Source organism: Camelus dromedarius, chromosome 12 (assembly GCF_036321535.1).
Source record: "Camelus dromedarius isolate mCamDro1 chromosome 12, mCamDro1.pat, whole genome shotgun sequence".
Lineage (NCBI taxonomy): Eukaryota > Metazoa > Chordata > Mammalia > Artiodactyla > Camelidae > Camelus > Camelus dromedarius.
In genome coordinates, this window is record NC_087447.1 from 49,820,760 (window position 1) to 49,836,431 (window position 15,672).

A 15,672-nucleotide genomic window follows, 5' to 3' on the forward strand; every position below is an offset into this window, starting at 1 on the left:
AAAGTTTAAGGAGATTGATGGTAAAGAAGCTGCATGGAATGTTAGCTTTAAGAGTAATTTCAAAGTCTGTGTAAATTTTAATTACTTGATATTTTTACTCCTCTGAGATATTTGAGCCAATTTGGATCATAAGACAGATTTGAAGTTAACTCTCTTTAGATGGGCCACTCAAGAGATAATCTGAAGTTTACTTCTGTTTAAACAAGATCTAAAGCAGTGTGTTTATGCTAGATGGTTCCAGCAGGCCAGGAACTGCCACTGGGTTGTACACTCTGGGACAGTTGAAGGTAGGTGAGTCCTGACGCACTGCTGAGACTTGTCTCCACTTTTAGTTGTTAGGTCCATTCTTAGGTTTGAAGTACTCTGTGTTCTCCTTCTATCTGGTGGGTGGGTGTCAGAATCCACTAAGGGTCCAGGTCTCTCAGGTTCATTGCAAGGCCTAGGTCATACTAAGACCTTCTTGACTGGGTCAGTTCACTGGAGATTTATTAGTCCAATCAAAAACATCTGTTGTGTGCCTGCTGTTGCTAGGTATTCATCTAGATGCTGGAGATACAACAGTAAATAAAGTCTCTTTCCTTACGGAACTTATATTCTAGTTGGGGAAGATAGGTAAATACCTGGAACTCTCCATAATTTCATGTTAGGTATAATTACACGTTGTTTTGGTCAAGTATCGATTTTCTGGGGAACTGAGAACCAGAGAGGATCCTGTAGGTCACCTTGATTTCTTTAACATTTCCTTGGATCATAGGGTAATAATTTGGGCAAAGGTGGGTGATACCATAAGGAGTGATATTATGGTACAGAAGTCAAAACCACGTAAACAAGTGTTAGGAAAGTCTTGCTTTTATCTCTGTTCCCTCCAACCTGTTCTCACACCCATAGATAATAATTTTTCTGAGTTTCTGGTTTAACCTTCTGGTGTTTCTTTTTAACTGCATGATATCTTGGGGGAACGGGAGGAAGAAAGGAGATGGGAGACTGAAGGAAGGAGGTGAATGGGTGGGAATGGAAGAGAGGAGTTCTATTTAAGTAATGCTTGTGAAATGTTGTTCTACTGGCACTTTTTGTCCCACTTTCCCTCCTGCTAACTCTGAAAAAGGCAGTACATAAGTTTTTGAAAAATAAACTTTTTATTTTGGAGTAATTTTAGATTTACAAAGAAAAGTTGCAAAGATAATACAGAGAATTCCCTTCATGCAGTTTCCTCTAAGATTAACATCTTACATTACCATTTTCATTTGTCAAAACTAAAAAACAACGTTGGCTTATTATTATTAAACTTCATTTTATTACAGTTTGGTATTTAAAAAAAAAGCAATGAGCAGCTTTATGATAAAATTGGAATGAATATTTTAAAGAAGAAGCCAAGACAAAGGGCACAAGAGGGCTCCCGTGCACACTTACTGCCCTTCACCTAGATTATATCCGTAATTTACCCAGAGTTGATTTCCTTTATCTGTTCTAGCTTCTGGAGCACCTTGTATTTTAATTAAGCATGGTGTAGTGAAAATACTTATCCTAGTGCTTTTGCAATAAATAAAATAAGGGAAAAGGCAAAAAATCAGTGCTCTAAATATAGTTGGTTAATTTGTGGAGGAATTTTTGTTTTTTTTTTTGTAAACCTTCTTATAAAATGCCTGATATGGCCAGTTCTGTTTTATACACATCAGTGGAGGGAAGCATAGAGATAATGATACATTGGAAATCCACCCAGGTGAGTGTTTGTAGACTCCACTGCTGATTTTAGCATCCTAGAGCTTGGAGTCTGAAGGTGCCTTGAGGTGCTTGTGTTAACTTCCTATATAATATAAAGATCTCTCCAGCAATATTCGTGCATCCATTACAGATTCAGTTTCTATCCAAGCCCTGCATACTGCTTTGTAAGGCAGTCAGTTCCATTATCATTGTATTTGTCATAAAATTATTCTCTTGAGTTGAAGGATAGATCATTGTTCTGTCCACTGTAGTGACAGAGGAGTATAAAGACCTAATTGTGTCTATTAGGTATATACAGATACAAGAGATACAGGTATATATCTGTGTATCTGTATAGATGTTCTATATCTGTATCTACATTTGCTTGCTTTTCAAGAATATTTAATATCTTTTTATTTCATGCTGTCAACAACCTTGTAAATGAGATAGGGCAGGAATAATTCCTGTTTGACAGAAGAGATGCTGAAGTATAAAGTGCCTGGGTTAAGGTTGCTGGCTTAATAAATAAATGACTGGGACAACTTACTGTATTTCATTTTTGAATTGTAACTTTCAGAAAGTTTTATAGGAGGAAAAAACTGAATGCTCCTCTTTTTTTGTTATATTTTTCAGCGGCGTCTTAGACATCTCCGAAACATTGCTGCCCGGAACATTGTTAATAGAAATGGCTACCAACTCCTTGATACCTACTTCACGCTTCACTTGTGTAACACTGAAAAGATATATAAAGGTAAGAGAATCTGGACTTGCCACCCACAGGTCGTTACATCTCGTTGTTCTTCTTTTGTAACATAAGTGATTCTCAGTGCCTCTTGCTGTTTTTACTTACTAGAAAGCTAAATTGTCATGCTATCTGAAAATATTTCATGAGCAGTTGTTATATGTTGAAGAAACATGGCTTTTAGGTAGTTCTTTCAGATAACTGAGCCTTACATTGATTAATTTATCATTCCTATGGAATGTTAACAATATTTTTATTCCAGTAGCTATCAGTTAAAATAGATTCCAGTATCCAGTACTAATTTGCTTTTCTTTAAAATGTAATTGATTCTTTTAATATTATGGTAAAATTGAGACCTAGTTCATATCTTTTTATATCTGTATGTGTATATGAGGTCATTTTTAGAAGAATGGCATGGTTTCTTTGAATTCAGTTCTACATGTTGAAATGTGGATTTTTCCGTAAATAATTCTGAGAGAAGGTCAGATATTTGATTCAAAATCGCAAGTATCTTTGAATACATACTGGACGAAAGGCACTTTGATATAATCAATTGACCTATGTTGGACAGTCTAAGAGAGGAAGCATGGTATAATGACAGTAATGTGTGATTTTTGGACAAGGATCATGGCTTTTTGAACCTCACTTTTCCCATTTGTCAAGTGGAGATAATGAGATCTTAAGAAATTAAGCAAGGGAGATTCTTCTGAGAATCAGCTGAGATGAGGTGATAACACTTGGTAAGATGTGATTAAAGTTCTATTTATATTAACCAAAGGAGGCATTATTTTAAAAAGAGGTACTAAGGACTTATTTGAATTTTATCCTGTGGCAAAGATGAAAAATTCAAATGACGTTTTATCTTTTTAATTACTTTTAAAAACTGTTATTAAAGCAGTAGTTGTTTAACAACTTTTTTTCTTTTTTAAACTTCAGTACCAGTATGTGTTAATTGAAAAATTCAGTCAGGAATTACATAGAGTAGAAACCACCCCCACCAATGCAAATAGCATTAAAATAGTTTTAAGGGTGAAAAAAGGACTGAATTCCACCATTTTAACATAATTTTATTTCATTCTTACTGTTCGTTCTAACTATTGCATATTTTAAAAACAATTGTATTAATCTGAATGATTAATGCTAGCTACTATAACAAATACCATAAATCTTAGTGACTTAACATAATAAATTTCTTGAACATTAAGTTTGGTGTAGGTGTTCTTTATCAGATACTGTCTTGGCAGCTACTCTAAGTGATGACTCAGGTATCCAGATTCCTGTTTTGGAGTGCTCCTTCTGGCAGGGTAAGAGAGAGGCATTATTTGAGGGAGACTTTCTTTTAATGGAAATAGTCCACATCAATTTCATCAGATTCCATTAGCCATGTATCAGTTGCATTGGGTTGTCATTTTTAGATGAAAAGGGAACTGAGAAATGTCTTCCTGTGTCAAGAAGGGAAATGGAACAGTTTGGTTGCTATTTGTCCCAAGAGTATAAGCATTTTTGTACATCTTACTACGTTTTGTCTGCTGCTCACTAATTGGTTTTATTACATATATTATAGCAATATATGACGATGCCAGAGTACTTTATATTTTTGATAGATTTCTATGTCATCAGTCCTTGATTATCTTCATTAGAACTTCTGTGTTCTTGCTCCAGTGTTGTCTCTGACAATAGTAACTAACATTGAACTTGGTATGTAATTGGTAAATGGTAGCAATTATTATTAGAATTGTAATGTTAACAATCATAATAGTATCTTATAAAAAGAGAATAGTCGTGGGACTGGTTGATGATCATGATGCAAAAACTTGTCTGAGAGATGATGAAAGCAGTGATTTTTTTTTTCTTTTGGTCTTCTTTTAGCTCAGTTTGTATCTTGAGCTTAGAAATTATTATAGACTTCTTGTTTGCTTCTTGATGTTATCTCAATAAGATGATCACTAACACAATTAAGGAATAGCTGGTTTCAGACCACAGGAAGTCCAGTGTCTGCTACTGGTATTGAGTCTGTCACTAACTGCCAAGCCCTTTGCTACAGCAGTTAGTCCCTCTTGTGTGCTTTTAGTTAATTTATCTTTTAAATTAGAGGGTTGATGATTTCTGAGACTTTCTCCTGCTCCAAAATGTCATGGTTGAATGCAGTCTACTCAGGTCTTCTTATTGGACCCACAGGTTTCCTTAGTGCACCTAGTTAATACCACCTTATCCTATGGGCCCATTATGACAAACATGAATGTTCGTTGCATGATCATTAATTATGTGGCCCTTGGTGTAGGATGACCATGATAGAAGGCCAGTTGGCTCTTCTCAAAACTACCTGTACTACCTGTCTAGTGGCACCAATTCTTAGTTTCAAAAGAAAGTTTTTTTTATTGGAAGAATATCTGAAATGCTGATTTCTAAGATATTCTTTTATTTTAGCTGAAATCACAGCAGATCATAGAAAGTATGTGTGAGATTTTTTGATTTTTGACATTTTTTAGTTCTCTTAGGAGAGTCTGTTTTTCAGGTATTTCAAATCAAACACCATTTATTACATTCCCAGGGAACAAAGCCTTGTGTTAATGAATGAGGAGCGAGGTTCCAATCCTGGTTCCCACTTAAACTTGGAATTTTTATAAAATCAAGTTTGTTCTTCAGCCATAGTTATTTTCCCACTCGTGCCTGTCCTTTCCTGGGATGCCAACCAGCTATTTTGAACCCATCAGAAGATGACCTCTGTATAATCCAATTTGATGATCTCATGCAAGTCTTGAAGTTTGAAATACCACTTGTCACTCTAATAACTTGAAAATACATAGCTTGGACGTCCCCCCTGACCTCATACCCTGTATTCAGTTGCCTGCTCTCCATCTCCATTTTGAGTCTAGTAGGTAACTTAAACTTGGTATATTCCACACTGAATTTCTGATATTCCAGCTCTAAACCACCTCCTGTATTCTTCCTTCTGTCAGAAAATGGCAACTCCATCCTTCCATTTTCTCATCCAAAAACCTTAGAATCATCTTGGGTTGTCCTCTTATATATTCCACATCCAGTCTTCCAGCAAATACTTTTGGTTCTTACTGTCAGAGTATATCCATAATCTGCTCACTCTTACTACCTCCAAACCACTATCATATCTTACTAGAGCTATTGAAGTCGACTTCTAACAGATCTGCCTGCCCATGCACCCTCTTCAGTGTGTTCTCTCTGAGATCCTATTAAAATGACAGTGAGGTCATGTTATTTCTCTCCTCAAAACCCTCCAGCAGCTCCCCTTTTCATTCAGAGTAAAAGCTGCAGTTCTTGGTTTCCTTGGCCTTCTGTGACCTGGCTCTGACCTCTCTGAGCTCATCTCCTCCTACTCTGGTTCACTCTGTCCCAGCCCCACTGACCTTCATGCTGTTCCTCGAATACATCATGTTTACTTTAGTTTGAAGGCCTCTGCACTGGCTGTTCTTTGGCCTGGGTGCTCCTTCCTCCTGATAGCCACAAGACTAATTCCTCTGCCTGCTTTATTTTTCTCCACAGTACCTCAGATCATCTTATGTACTATATGTTTAATTATTTGGTTAATGCAGGTCTCTCTCCACTAGAGTGTAAGCTCTATATGGGCAGAGATTTTTAGATCATCATTGTTCACTGCATTATCCCCAGTAGTTGGAACAATGCTTGGCACAAAGTAATATTTTTCTTTTCATTTAATTTTTTGAATAATGAATGCAGTCCTTGGTTCAACATATAGAAATATATTAAAGTATATATTAAAGTCTTCCTTTTACCTGTCCCATCTCCCTAGTTTTCCACCCTGCCCTTGTCGTTCCTAAGATTCTTTTTGCAAAAGCAAGTAAAAATAGTACCAAATTATATGTATATTTCTGTGCCTTGCCTTTTTCACTTAATATATCTTAGATGTTTTTCCATACTGGTTTATAGAGAGCTTCTCTATTTTTCTTTTTTTTGTTGTTGTTTTCTGTTTAGTTTTGCATTGAACAGATGTACCATGATTTATTTAACTGGCTTCTATTGGGCATTTAGCTGTATACACAGTACTGCAGTGAATAATTTTGTTGCTGTACATTATTCTGTGTGAATGCCTGTATAGCTATAGAGTAAGTCCCAAGGAGTGAGAGCACAGAGAGTGTGTCCTTGCAGTTTTGGTAGACGCTGCAAAATTGTCCTTGTTGATGTTCCCAATTGCTGTGTACAGGGGCCCTTTTTTCCCACAGCCTCACCAATAGACTGCAATCTAACTTTTGAAATTTTGCCAATCTGATAGGGGAAAGTTAGTTTTATAGTGTAGTTTAAGTTTGTGTTTCTTCTATTATGAGTGGGGTTGAGGTACTAAAAAAATTGTTGAATAAATGGAATGCTGTATAACAGCCAAAACATGTCATTGAATCATGCTCTGCAATCTCTGATTGCTTTGTTTCTTCAGGTCTCAGAATGCGATAGAGAAACATTTGTATCTAATAGTCCCTTTCGTGGAGAACCAGTCTTGGACCATACCTTTTTGAAAATTTACTTGTCAGATAGTTTTGCTCAAATTGAATTAATACAAATTAATATAATTCTATTAATAAAAATTAATTCTATTAATTAATATTGTTAATAAAAATTAATAGGATTGTATCAATAAAAATATAACTTATAAAGTATTTTTAATTCGCTATTTCATTTGAGCCTCAAAATGACCCTTTTATTTTCAGGTGTCATTTTCTTTTGAAAGGTGAAGAAACTATGGCCCCTAAAAATTAATTGGCTTATCTAGGGCGAGCTTATACATGGTGTACTGGAGACTGGGGCTGTTTTTTAAAATTCTAAATTCTTCTAAATTCACTATTCTGTTTTGCACCATGCTGCTGATTTCATTTGTAATATTTTAAATGTAACAGAATGATAGACAGTGTAGGCCCACATTTAACACTCTAGAAATTACCTCAGACTTGGTGATTCCTTTCTAAATTGTATGGCTCCTTTGTGGACTCTTCATTTGAATTAGCAGGTACATTTTGAGGGCCTAATAGAGAAGACAGATTTAGTTTCATTTATACATACAGTTAGTCAGCAGAGTTTTGGAAGAAATAATGATGCTATTCATCTTTTTAGAGCTGGAGATACTTATTTTGGGGACTTTAATTTAGACAGTTTGCAGATTAAATTGGGGAATTCTTTCTCTGAAAAGAAAAAAAAAGGATTATCTTTATGTTTCTTTTTTCACTGATTTTCGAAGTATTACATACTTGCATCAAATTCAGACAGTATGAAAGTGTATTAAGTGAAAGTACCTTGCAATAAAAAAAGACACTTTTTTTTTAGCACTGAATCTTTTTTCCCCTAAAAACATATTTGGTACGTATAAATCAGAATATATGCATATGCGTTAAAAAAACATATATATATTATGTATACACATACATACATATGTATATTTAGGTAGTCAATTTATGGTTGAAATTGGTTAAAATTCATTTGGGGAAAAATGAAAAGAATAATACTTAGGGTTGCCTAGTATTAAATAGGTTATAAATTGGTACAGTATTTTTAGAGAACAATTTGGCAATATCGAGCAAATTCATTTTTCCTTTTATCTTGCAATTTTATTTCTAAAATTATAGATTCAGGTGTCTTAGGATATGTATCTTTCAAAGGCTGTTTATAACATTACTCGAAATATCCAAAATTAGCATAATGTTTGTCAGTAGAAGATTCCTTTTAAAACAGTTAGAATTATCTGTTTTCTTACTTAAAAGATGATTCAAAAGAGAAAACTTAAAAAACTGCCAAGCAAAAAATAAAAGTAAGCAACCTACTCCTCTCCTATCACTTAAGATAAACATTGTTAACATAATTGTAAAGATTTGGATCCTGTCGTAAATTCTCTATTGGAACTTTTTTTTTTTCACTTAATTCATTGTGGCTGTCTCTCCACAAAATAGAATAATTATGCTATTTATAATTTTTTTTAAAGGAAGACAAGGATAGGGTAATGTTGATGGTATGTTCGTCAGGAAACATTCTAACCAAAAGAGCTTGTCCATAAGAATTTTATATCCAGGTCCACTTTTCCTTTACTGCTTGACAATTCCCAAGCTTAGTCCTGTGGACTACTTTGACAAGTTCCACACTCCTTGAGTTTCATCTATACTATTACATACTTAATATATTTTTAAAAGTTCATTATTTTAAACTCCTGTCTAAGCATAATCTGTGAAGTTGTTGATACAGTAAAAAATTTATTGCATGCCACCCTGTGCCAGGAATAGCTTAACATGCTGAGAAAACAGCACAGCTGTACAGAACAAATGGCTACTGCTCTTATGAAACGTACAGTTAGGGGTTGAGTCTGTGAGACATACATTTCAATATATTAGAAAAAAATAAAGTTTGTTTTTGTATCACCTAAATCATCTCCTATACCAGTTGGATATGCATCACCCTTGGGAAATATTACCCTGTAGCAACATAAGGATACAAGGGTTCTTCTAGGCTCTGCATTGACAGAGCATCACAGAAGCGGCTTTGGTAGAGGGAATATTCAGGGGTTGTTGGGACAACAACCTGACACAGTCTCTCTTTTGATTGTATCTTCAGGTTTCATAACATTTACAACATATGTGAAAGTTTGTAGAATCATGACATTTTTGGTGCGTACAGAGGACCTTCGATTACTAGCCTAATTCTCTTAAGTTGTCTAATGAAGAAATGAGCCCAAGGGAATGAGAGTCAGGATGTTAATGACAGATGAAACTAGTGCCTAGGTTACCTGGTGGCTAGATGAGTATTCTTTCCACAGTACTACAGTGGATAATCATTGGAGACAATGGAGAAAAACAGAGTGTATAGAATCTGTTGTAGAGAATTGCAGTAGGTAAGGGAGAAGAAAGTCTTGAGTTTTTAAGGGCTCATATTAGAATCTGGGGTAAAAGGAGCCAGTAAGGCGAAAATCACTGAATTAAATATTAAAGGTTTTGACCTTTCTTTACTAATGTTTTTCCCTTTCAAACACTTATTTAATCACTATTTCTATTTTAATTTACTTTTTGCAGATAAAGATATGGAGAGAATAGATCCCTTGAAAATGTTTTAAGTGTTTTTTTTACTGTAACAGATGTTAAAGAAGGTATAGGATTAAGAGTTAGCTTATTTTCTTATCACTTATTGTTCTTTTTCTTCTTTTCCAGAATTTTATAGAAGTGAAGTGATTAAGAATTCCTTGGTAAGTTTGCTCTCTGACAGGTACATATGACTAAGCCTATAACTCCTGTGTCAGAAAATGCTAAGACATAAAATCAATCGAAGTTCAATTCTGGTATTATGGCACATCTACTGTTAAATCTTATGCTCAATTATTGCTTAAATCTTCATTGATTTGTCCATTGCTGTATCCCTAGTGCCTAGAGCATGCCTGGCACAAAATAGGTGCTTGATAAATACTTGCTGAATAAAATGGTATTTTTTTCTGTTGAAAACTTGTTTTTTCAACTCAAATTCTGTAATTCTGTCACTTCTATTTTCTCCAGAGATTTTTGACTATTTCACTTACCAAATATAATAATAAATGATATCTTTGTTAGATATAGTTCTCAAGAATTTTATGTCTAGGGCCATGTACAGAATCCTTCCACTTGTTTTTTGGCAGTAGCATCACTCAGAAATTTGGAAACGTCCTACTTTTGATAATGTATATACTAGATATTTACATAGATGTCTCACTTTATTCAACCTTGTTGATAAAAAGAAGAGCTTTATGGAAATGATAGTATCCTTTTAACAGTCCAAGACCATTGGACTGGATTTGGCCCCTGTCCAGTTTTTCAACTTTATCTCCTAACACTTTTCCTACCTCATTCCAGGCTTACATCATTTTTTTCAGTGCTTCAAACATGCCAAACTTGTCTTGTTATTTGTGCCTACAACACTTGTTTCCCCACGTCTTCGTTTGACTGAAGAATCCTTTGAGGTCTGAGCTATGTCACTTCAGCCAGGCCTTCTATTATTGTTCCATCTAAATAGTTCCCTTTCCACTCTTTTTCACATCACCTTGTTTTATTTTCTTTAGAGCATTTACCACTCCTGGAAAACTCTTGTCCCTTGATTTATTATCTGTTTCCTGCCTACCAAAACACAAGTTCCATGAGAGCAGGAACCTTGCCAGTCTTGTTCACCTCTGAAACCCTAAAGTCTAGAACACTGTAGATGCTCGGTGAATATTTGTTAGTTGAGTAAGTGGATATCAGTGATGTGTTTTATTTACAGAATCCTATTGCATGTTATCTCATTTTGATCCTTAGAACAACTTGTAAGGGAGATGGGGTAGATCTTGAGAAGCTGACATTTGGACTCAGTGACTTTCACAGAGTCATACTACAGGACCAGAACCCAAGTCCTGACCTTTGTCTTCAAGTCTCTAATACTCTTTCCTCTTCATCAAACTGTCTTCTAAATGTCTCTGAAATACCATAATAGATTTGGATCCTAGACCAGACAGGTTCCTGGAGCCCATCTTTGCGGAGCGCTGGTTACCATTAAAGGTCTTGTTCCACATACATTAAATGATATATAATATGACTAGCACCATGTCTGACATATAGTAGCTACTGAATATAGTTTCTCCTCCTATCCTGGCTCACCTGGAAACAGAAGTGGTCTACAGTCAGTTGAGAGCTGGGAGGGAATGGTTTAGGGAGCAGATAGAGCAGAATGTCTTCTTGATTTATTCCACCCTCTCTTCCATAGTCAAAACTCAATTTCTTAAATTTAATACACCCATATAACCAATGTCCAGATCAAGAAATAGAATATTTTCAGTGCCCCAGAAGTCCCCTCTTACCCTTTTCAGTTACTGTTACTCTCCTGACATTTAACATCATAAATTAATTTTACCTGTTTGTGAGCTTTATATAAATGAAAGAATACAGTATGCATTCTTTTGTGTCTGACTTCCATGTCTCAACTTCGTGTTTTAAGAGTCATGCACGTTGTGGGCTGTATTTGTAGTTTGCTCTATAGTGTGTCATTGTGCAAGTATACCAGAATTTATCCATTCTTCTGTTGATGGGAGTTTGGTTGACAGGATATTTTAAATGACGGACTAAGCACGTGTAGTGCCAATAGTGTGCCTAACTTACGAGAACTGATAATAAGAACAGCTGTTTTTAAGGATGTGGATGTAGAGACAGTGACACCTGATGACTGCCACCTGGTGGTCAAAGAGTTTAGGACCTTATTGATTTTATTAACATTTATTTCTGAAGTCAGAATCCATCTTAAAATTGAAGAAAAATGCTTGTCAGAATTGATGATAAATTGGAATATGTTGCATGGCAGTAAATATAATAGAGTAAAATAAAGCAGAATAAGGGAGTATCTGGCAGGGGTGATTGCTGTTTTCCTATGGTAGTCAGAGAGCAGACACTTGAAAGAAGTGAGGGGACAAGCTATGTCTCTTAAGTGGGCAAAGACTGTTCCAGGCCAAGAAGTAGGAAAGTACAAAGGTAGGCGTGTACTTGAAGTTTTCAAGGAATGGCTAAGAAGTTAATATGGCTCAGCTGGGGTGAGTGGTTTGAGATTTTGCTAGGCAAGCATGACAGAGACACAGGGTAAGAGAGTTGAAGATCAGGGCAGAGGAGGAAATGACCTGGAGAGATAGCGGATGATAGTCAAGGGGTGGATAGCATGAGGATGAGATTCTGGCAGGTAACATAAAGTTAGGAGCATCTGGTAGATGAGTTATTCACGCTGAAGAGAAATGACACCAGACAGAAACTTGAATCTATACAAAGGAATAAAAAGTACTTGGTAAATAGTAAATATTGAGTAAACACAAAAGATTATTTTTTCTTATCTTATTTTCTTTATATCATATATGACTGTTTAAAGCAAAAACTATAACTGCATAGAGGGTTTTATAATACATGTAGAGACCACACATGTGAAAGAAATGGCACAAATGACAGAAGGTGGGCAACTGGAACTATACTGTTACAAGGTTCGTCTGTTTGACATGAAGTAATTAAGGGTACATATAGTAATCCCTAGAGCAGTGATTAAAAAATTAATGCATTTCACTGTATATAACTTTTACTTTTAAAAAACCTGTAAATAAGTATTGAACGCTAATGTGCAGGTTGGCTTTTTACAGTGGTAAGGATTACCAATTCTAAGGCTACTTTCTGTGTATTTTAAACTAAAAATGCATTAATTTTAACTATACAGTTTGCTGAATTTTGATAAGTACACACACATCTGTCAAGATATATACATTTCCCGTCATTCCAGACATTTCCCTTGTGCCGAATCTTTCCCCCTACAAGAGGAAATCATTTTCACCCTAGGTTAGTTTTGCCTCTTTTAGAACTTCATATAAATGGAATCATCATACAGTATGCATTTTTTAATATTCTATTTCAGATTCTTGGCTTGCCTTTTCAGCTGTACTTCTTTGCATTAATTTTTAAATCATTGCTCTAGGGATTTCTATATGTACCTTTAATTACTTCATGTAAAACAGACGAACCTTGTAACTGTGTAGTTCCAGTTACCCACCTTCTGTCATTTGTGCCATTTCTTTCACATGTGTGGTCTCTACATGTATTATAAAACCCTCTATGCAGTTATAGTTTTTGCTTTAAACAGTCATATATGATATAAAGAAAATAAGATAAGAAAAAAAGTCTTTTATATTTACTCAATATTTACCATTTACCAAGTACTTTTTATTCCTTTGTATAGATCCAAGTTTCTGTCTGGTGTCATTTCTCTTCAGCCTGAATAATGGCTTTTAACACTTCTTGTGGTACAGGTCTGCACAGTTATTCCTAGACCTTAATGTTCATCTTCATATTTAAATGAAACTACCCTTATTTTGCAGGGTTGCTAAAACAACTTTGGGAGGATAGAGACTGGGCGTTATTTAAGAATGGAGTTCTATTGATTTTAGGTTGAAATTCTTGTGTGGCTTGGAATCAGTATAAAACTGATTGCACAAATGTGTTTTCTATGTTATCATTATGCTGTTTATTGATCATCTTTCATTGTCCTCAAACATCCGTATCGGTTAATCAGACATTCATTCACTCATTCAGCAAATATTTATTGAGCATATACCAGGTACTTCTCAAGCTTTTGAGGATCTTGCGGCAAACAAATCAGGCACTGTTCCTGTCTATCAGAGCTTTTATTTTAGTGGAAGGAAATCAGGCAAGAAAAACAATCAACATACAAGTGAAAAAAGATACATCAGACTTAAGTGTCATGAAACTGGAAGTCATGTCCCCTCTCCTGAAACTTCACAGCCAAACCCACAAAATATGTACATCAATATATCCCCTAAAAGAAAAACACTGCCTTAGTTCCCTTCCTACTTTGATCAGGTAAAAGAATGCTGTAAAGCTAAAAACAGTTACCCTTATATGAGGCTCTTCTGATTTATTGATTTATATAATATGAAAATTGATAATTTATTGAGATTGATTGTAATTTTATATATTATTTATATTATAGTTTATTGAGATTGATTATGGTTACATTCAGCAATGAAAATACATTTAATGTGAGGGAAATAAATGAAAGTAAGAAATTGATGCATTATAGTTCATATCTATTGAAATTATTAAAGCCCCTTAACATTTTTACTTTTCAGAGAATGTTTCAACTATTTGGATAATACTCTTAATGAAAAATAAAGTTCTTTCTGAGCCTAAAGTTGACCTTTTTTTTTTGGTTTGTTTCTTTTTTTTTAATTAATGGAGGCACTGGGGATTGAACTCAGGACCTCGTGCGTGCTGAGCATGTGTTCTACCACTGAGCTATACCCTCTCCCCAAAAACCTTTCAATCTTAACCTTAAAACCTTTCAATGGCCCCACCTCTTATCCGTAGTAAAGTACTCCTTGGCACGGAATCCTTTGTTTCTCTCTCCAGCTTTGTGTGCTGGCACTCTTGTGTTGTGTACTCCAGCAGTTGTCTTAGTTCCCTGACTATACCTTGCTGTTCCATGCCCTTGAGCCCTTGTTTATGTTCCTTTTGCCTGGAATTTCTTATTTTAACCTCGTGAAATCCTTTTTGTCCTTTAAAAGTAAAGTGTTATAGCCTGTGTAATGTCTCCCCCTGTTCCTTCAGAATTTATTATTCCCTCCTGTGCTACTGTGTAACCTTTTGAATAATTCTGTTACTGGACTTCTCAGGAAGCAATGTAATTATTTAAATAGAGGTTTGAATCCAACAATAAATTGGAGGTACTTTGAGGGCATTGTTTATATTTTGCTTCTAAATAATTGTGCATTATGTGTTGAATAAATAAATGAATTACCAAATGAAGCCATGTTATTGAGAGATTAGAATATATGCTCCTTCTAATGACTCTAATAAATAGAGAAATTAAAAAGTACCAATATCTTTCTCTTCATGTTAAGTGGAATGTCTTGGTTCACCGAAGTTTCCAATTTAATATATTTGTGAGTTCTTTCGGTTTTTTAAAACAAAATGATTTACAACCTAACTGAAATAATTGTAAAGAAGTTACAGTTTTCCTAAGGCATGTTTTCATTTTCATCAACAGAATCCAACATGGCGGAGTCTTGACTTTGGAATAATGCCAGACCGTCTCGATACATCTGTGTCTTGTTTCGTAGTGAAGATATGGGGTGGAAAGGAGGACATCTATCAGCTGTTGATTGAATGGAAAGTCTGTTTGGATGGGTTAAAATATTTGGGTCAGCAGGTAATTTTTAGACTGCAGTTTCAAATAGTTGTCATCTCTAATATAAACTGTCCAACCTTTTTTGTTGATTCTTCTGATTCTACATTCCCTATTATAAATGATACACCTTTTATGATTATTAACTTAATTATAGAAGTTTGAGTTGTTGCCAAGTTTAAAAAATAACTGAAGAAATTTATGAAGTACCCCCTTAAGCTCCTAATTTAAGAGGATTTTTTGGGGGAAGGGGGTGAGAAAGAATATGCGTCTGTCTTATTGGATGTTCCCCACTAGGGTCTGCAAATTAAGTTATAATAAATTTTTTAAAAAATATTTATTTATACAATGTAAATAAACACTTCTCTTATGAGAAGTAGAGTTGAGTTATTCCAAGAATAAGAAGAGCTACTGTTTATTGAGCACAGGGATGACAAATGCTGGCTTGTATACTGCTGCTCACACACCATGGCTGATGTAGCTAACTGATCATAGCACTCTTCTGGCTGAGCTCAGAACTAGCTCCACGGTCCTTTCTCACA

At 35.0% G+C, this 15,672-nt stretch overlaps 1 protein-coding gene across 1 annotated transcript in view; it reads left to right on the top strand.

The window, feature by feature from the left end:
- Nucleotides 1-15,672, top strand: part of UVRAG (UV radiation resistance associated) — a 254,028-nt gene that overhangs the window by 22,874 nt on the left and 215,482 nt on the right. The window contains exons 2-4 of the mRNA XM_010989776.3: nucleotides 2,335-2,452; nucleotides 9,616-9,650; nucleotides 14,993-15,154. Coding sequence (XP_010988078.3) covers nucleotides 2,335-2,452; nucleotides 9,616-9,650; nucleotides 14,993-15,154 — 315 coding nt within the window. The remainder of the gene's footprint in view (nucleotides 1-2,334; nucleotides 2,453-9,615; nucleotides 9,651-14,992; nucleotides 15,155-15,672) is intronic.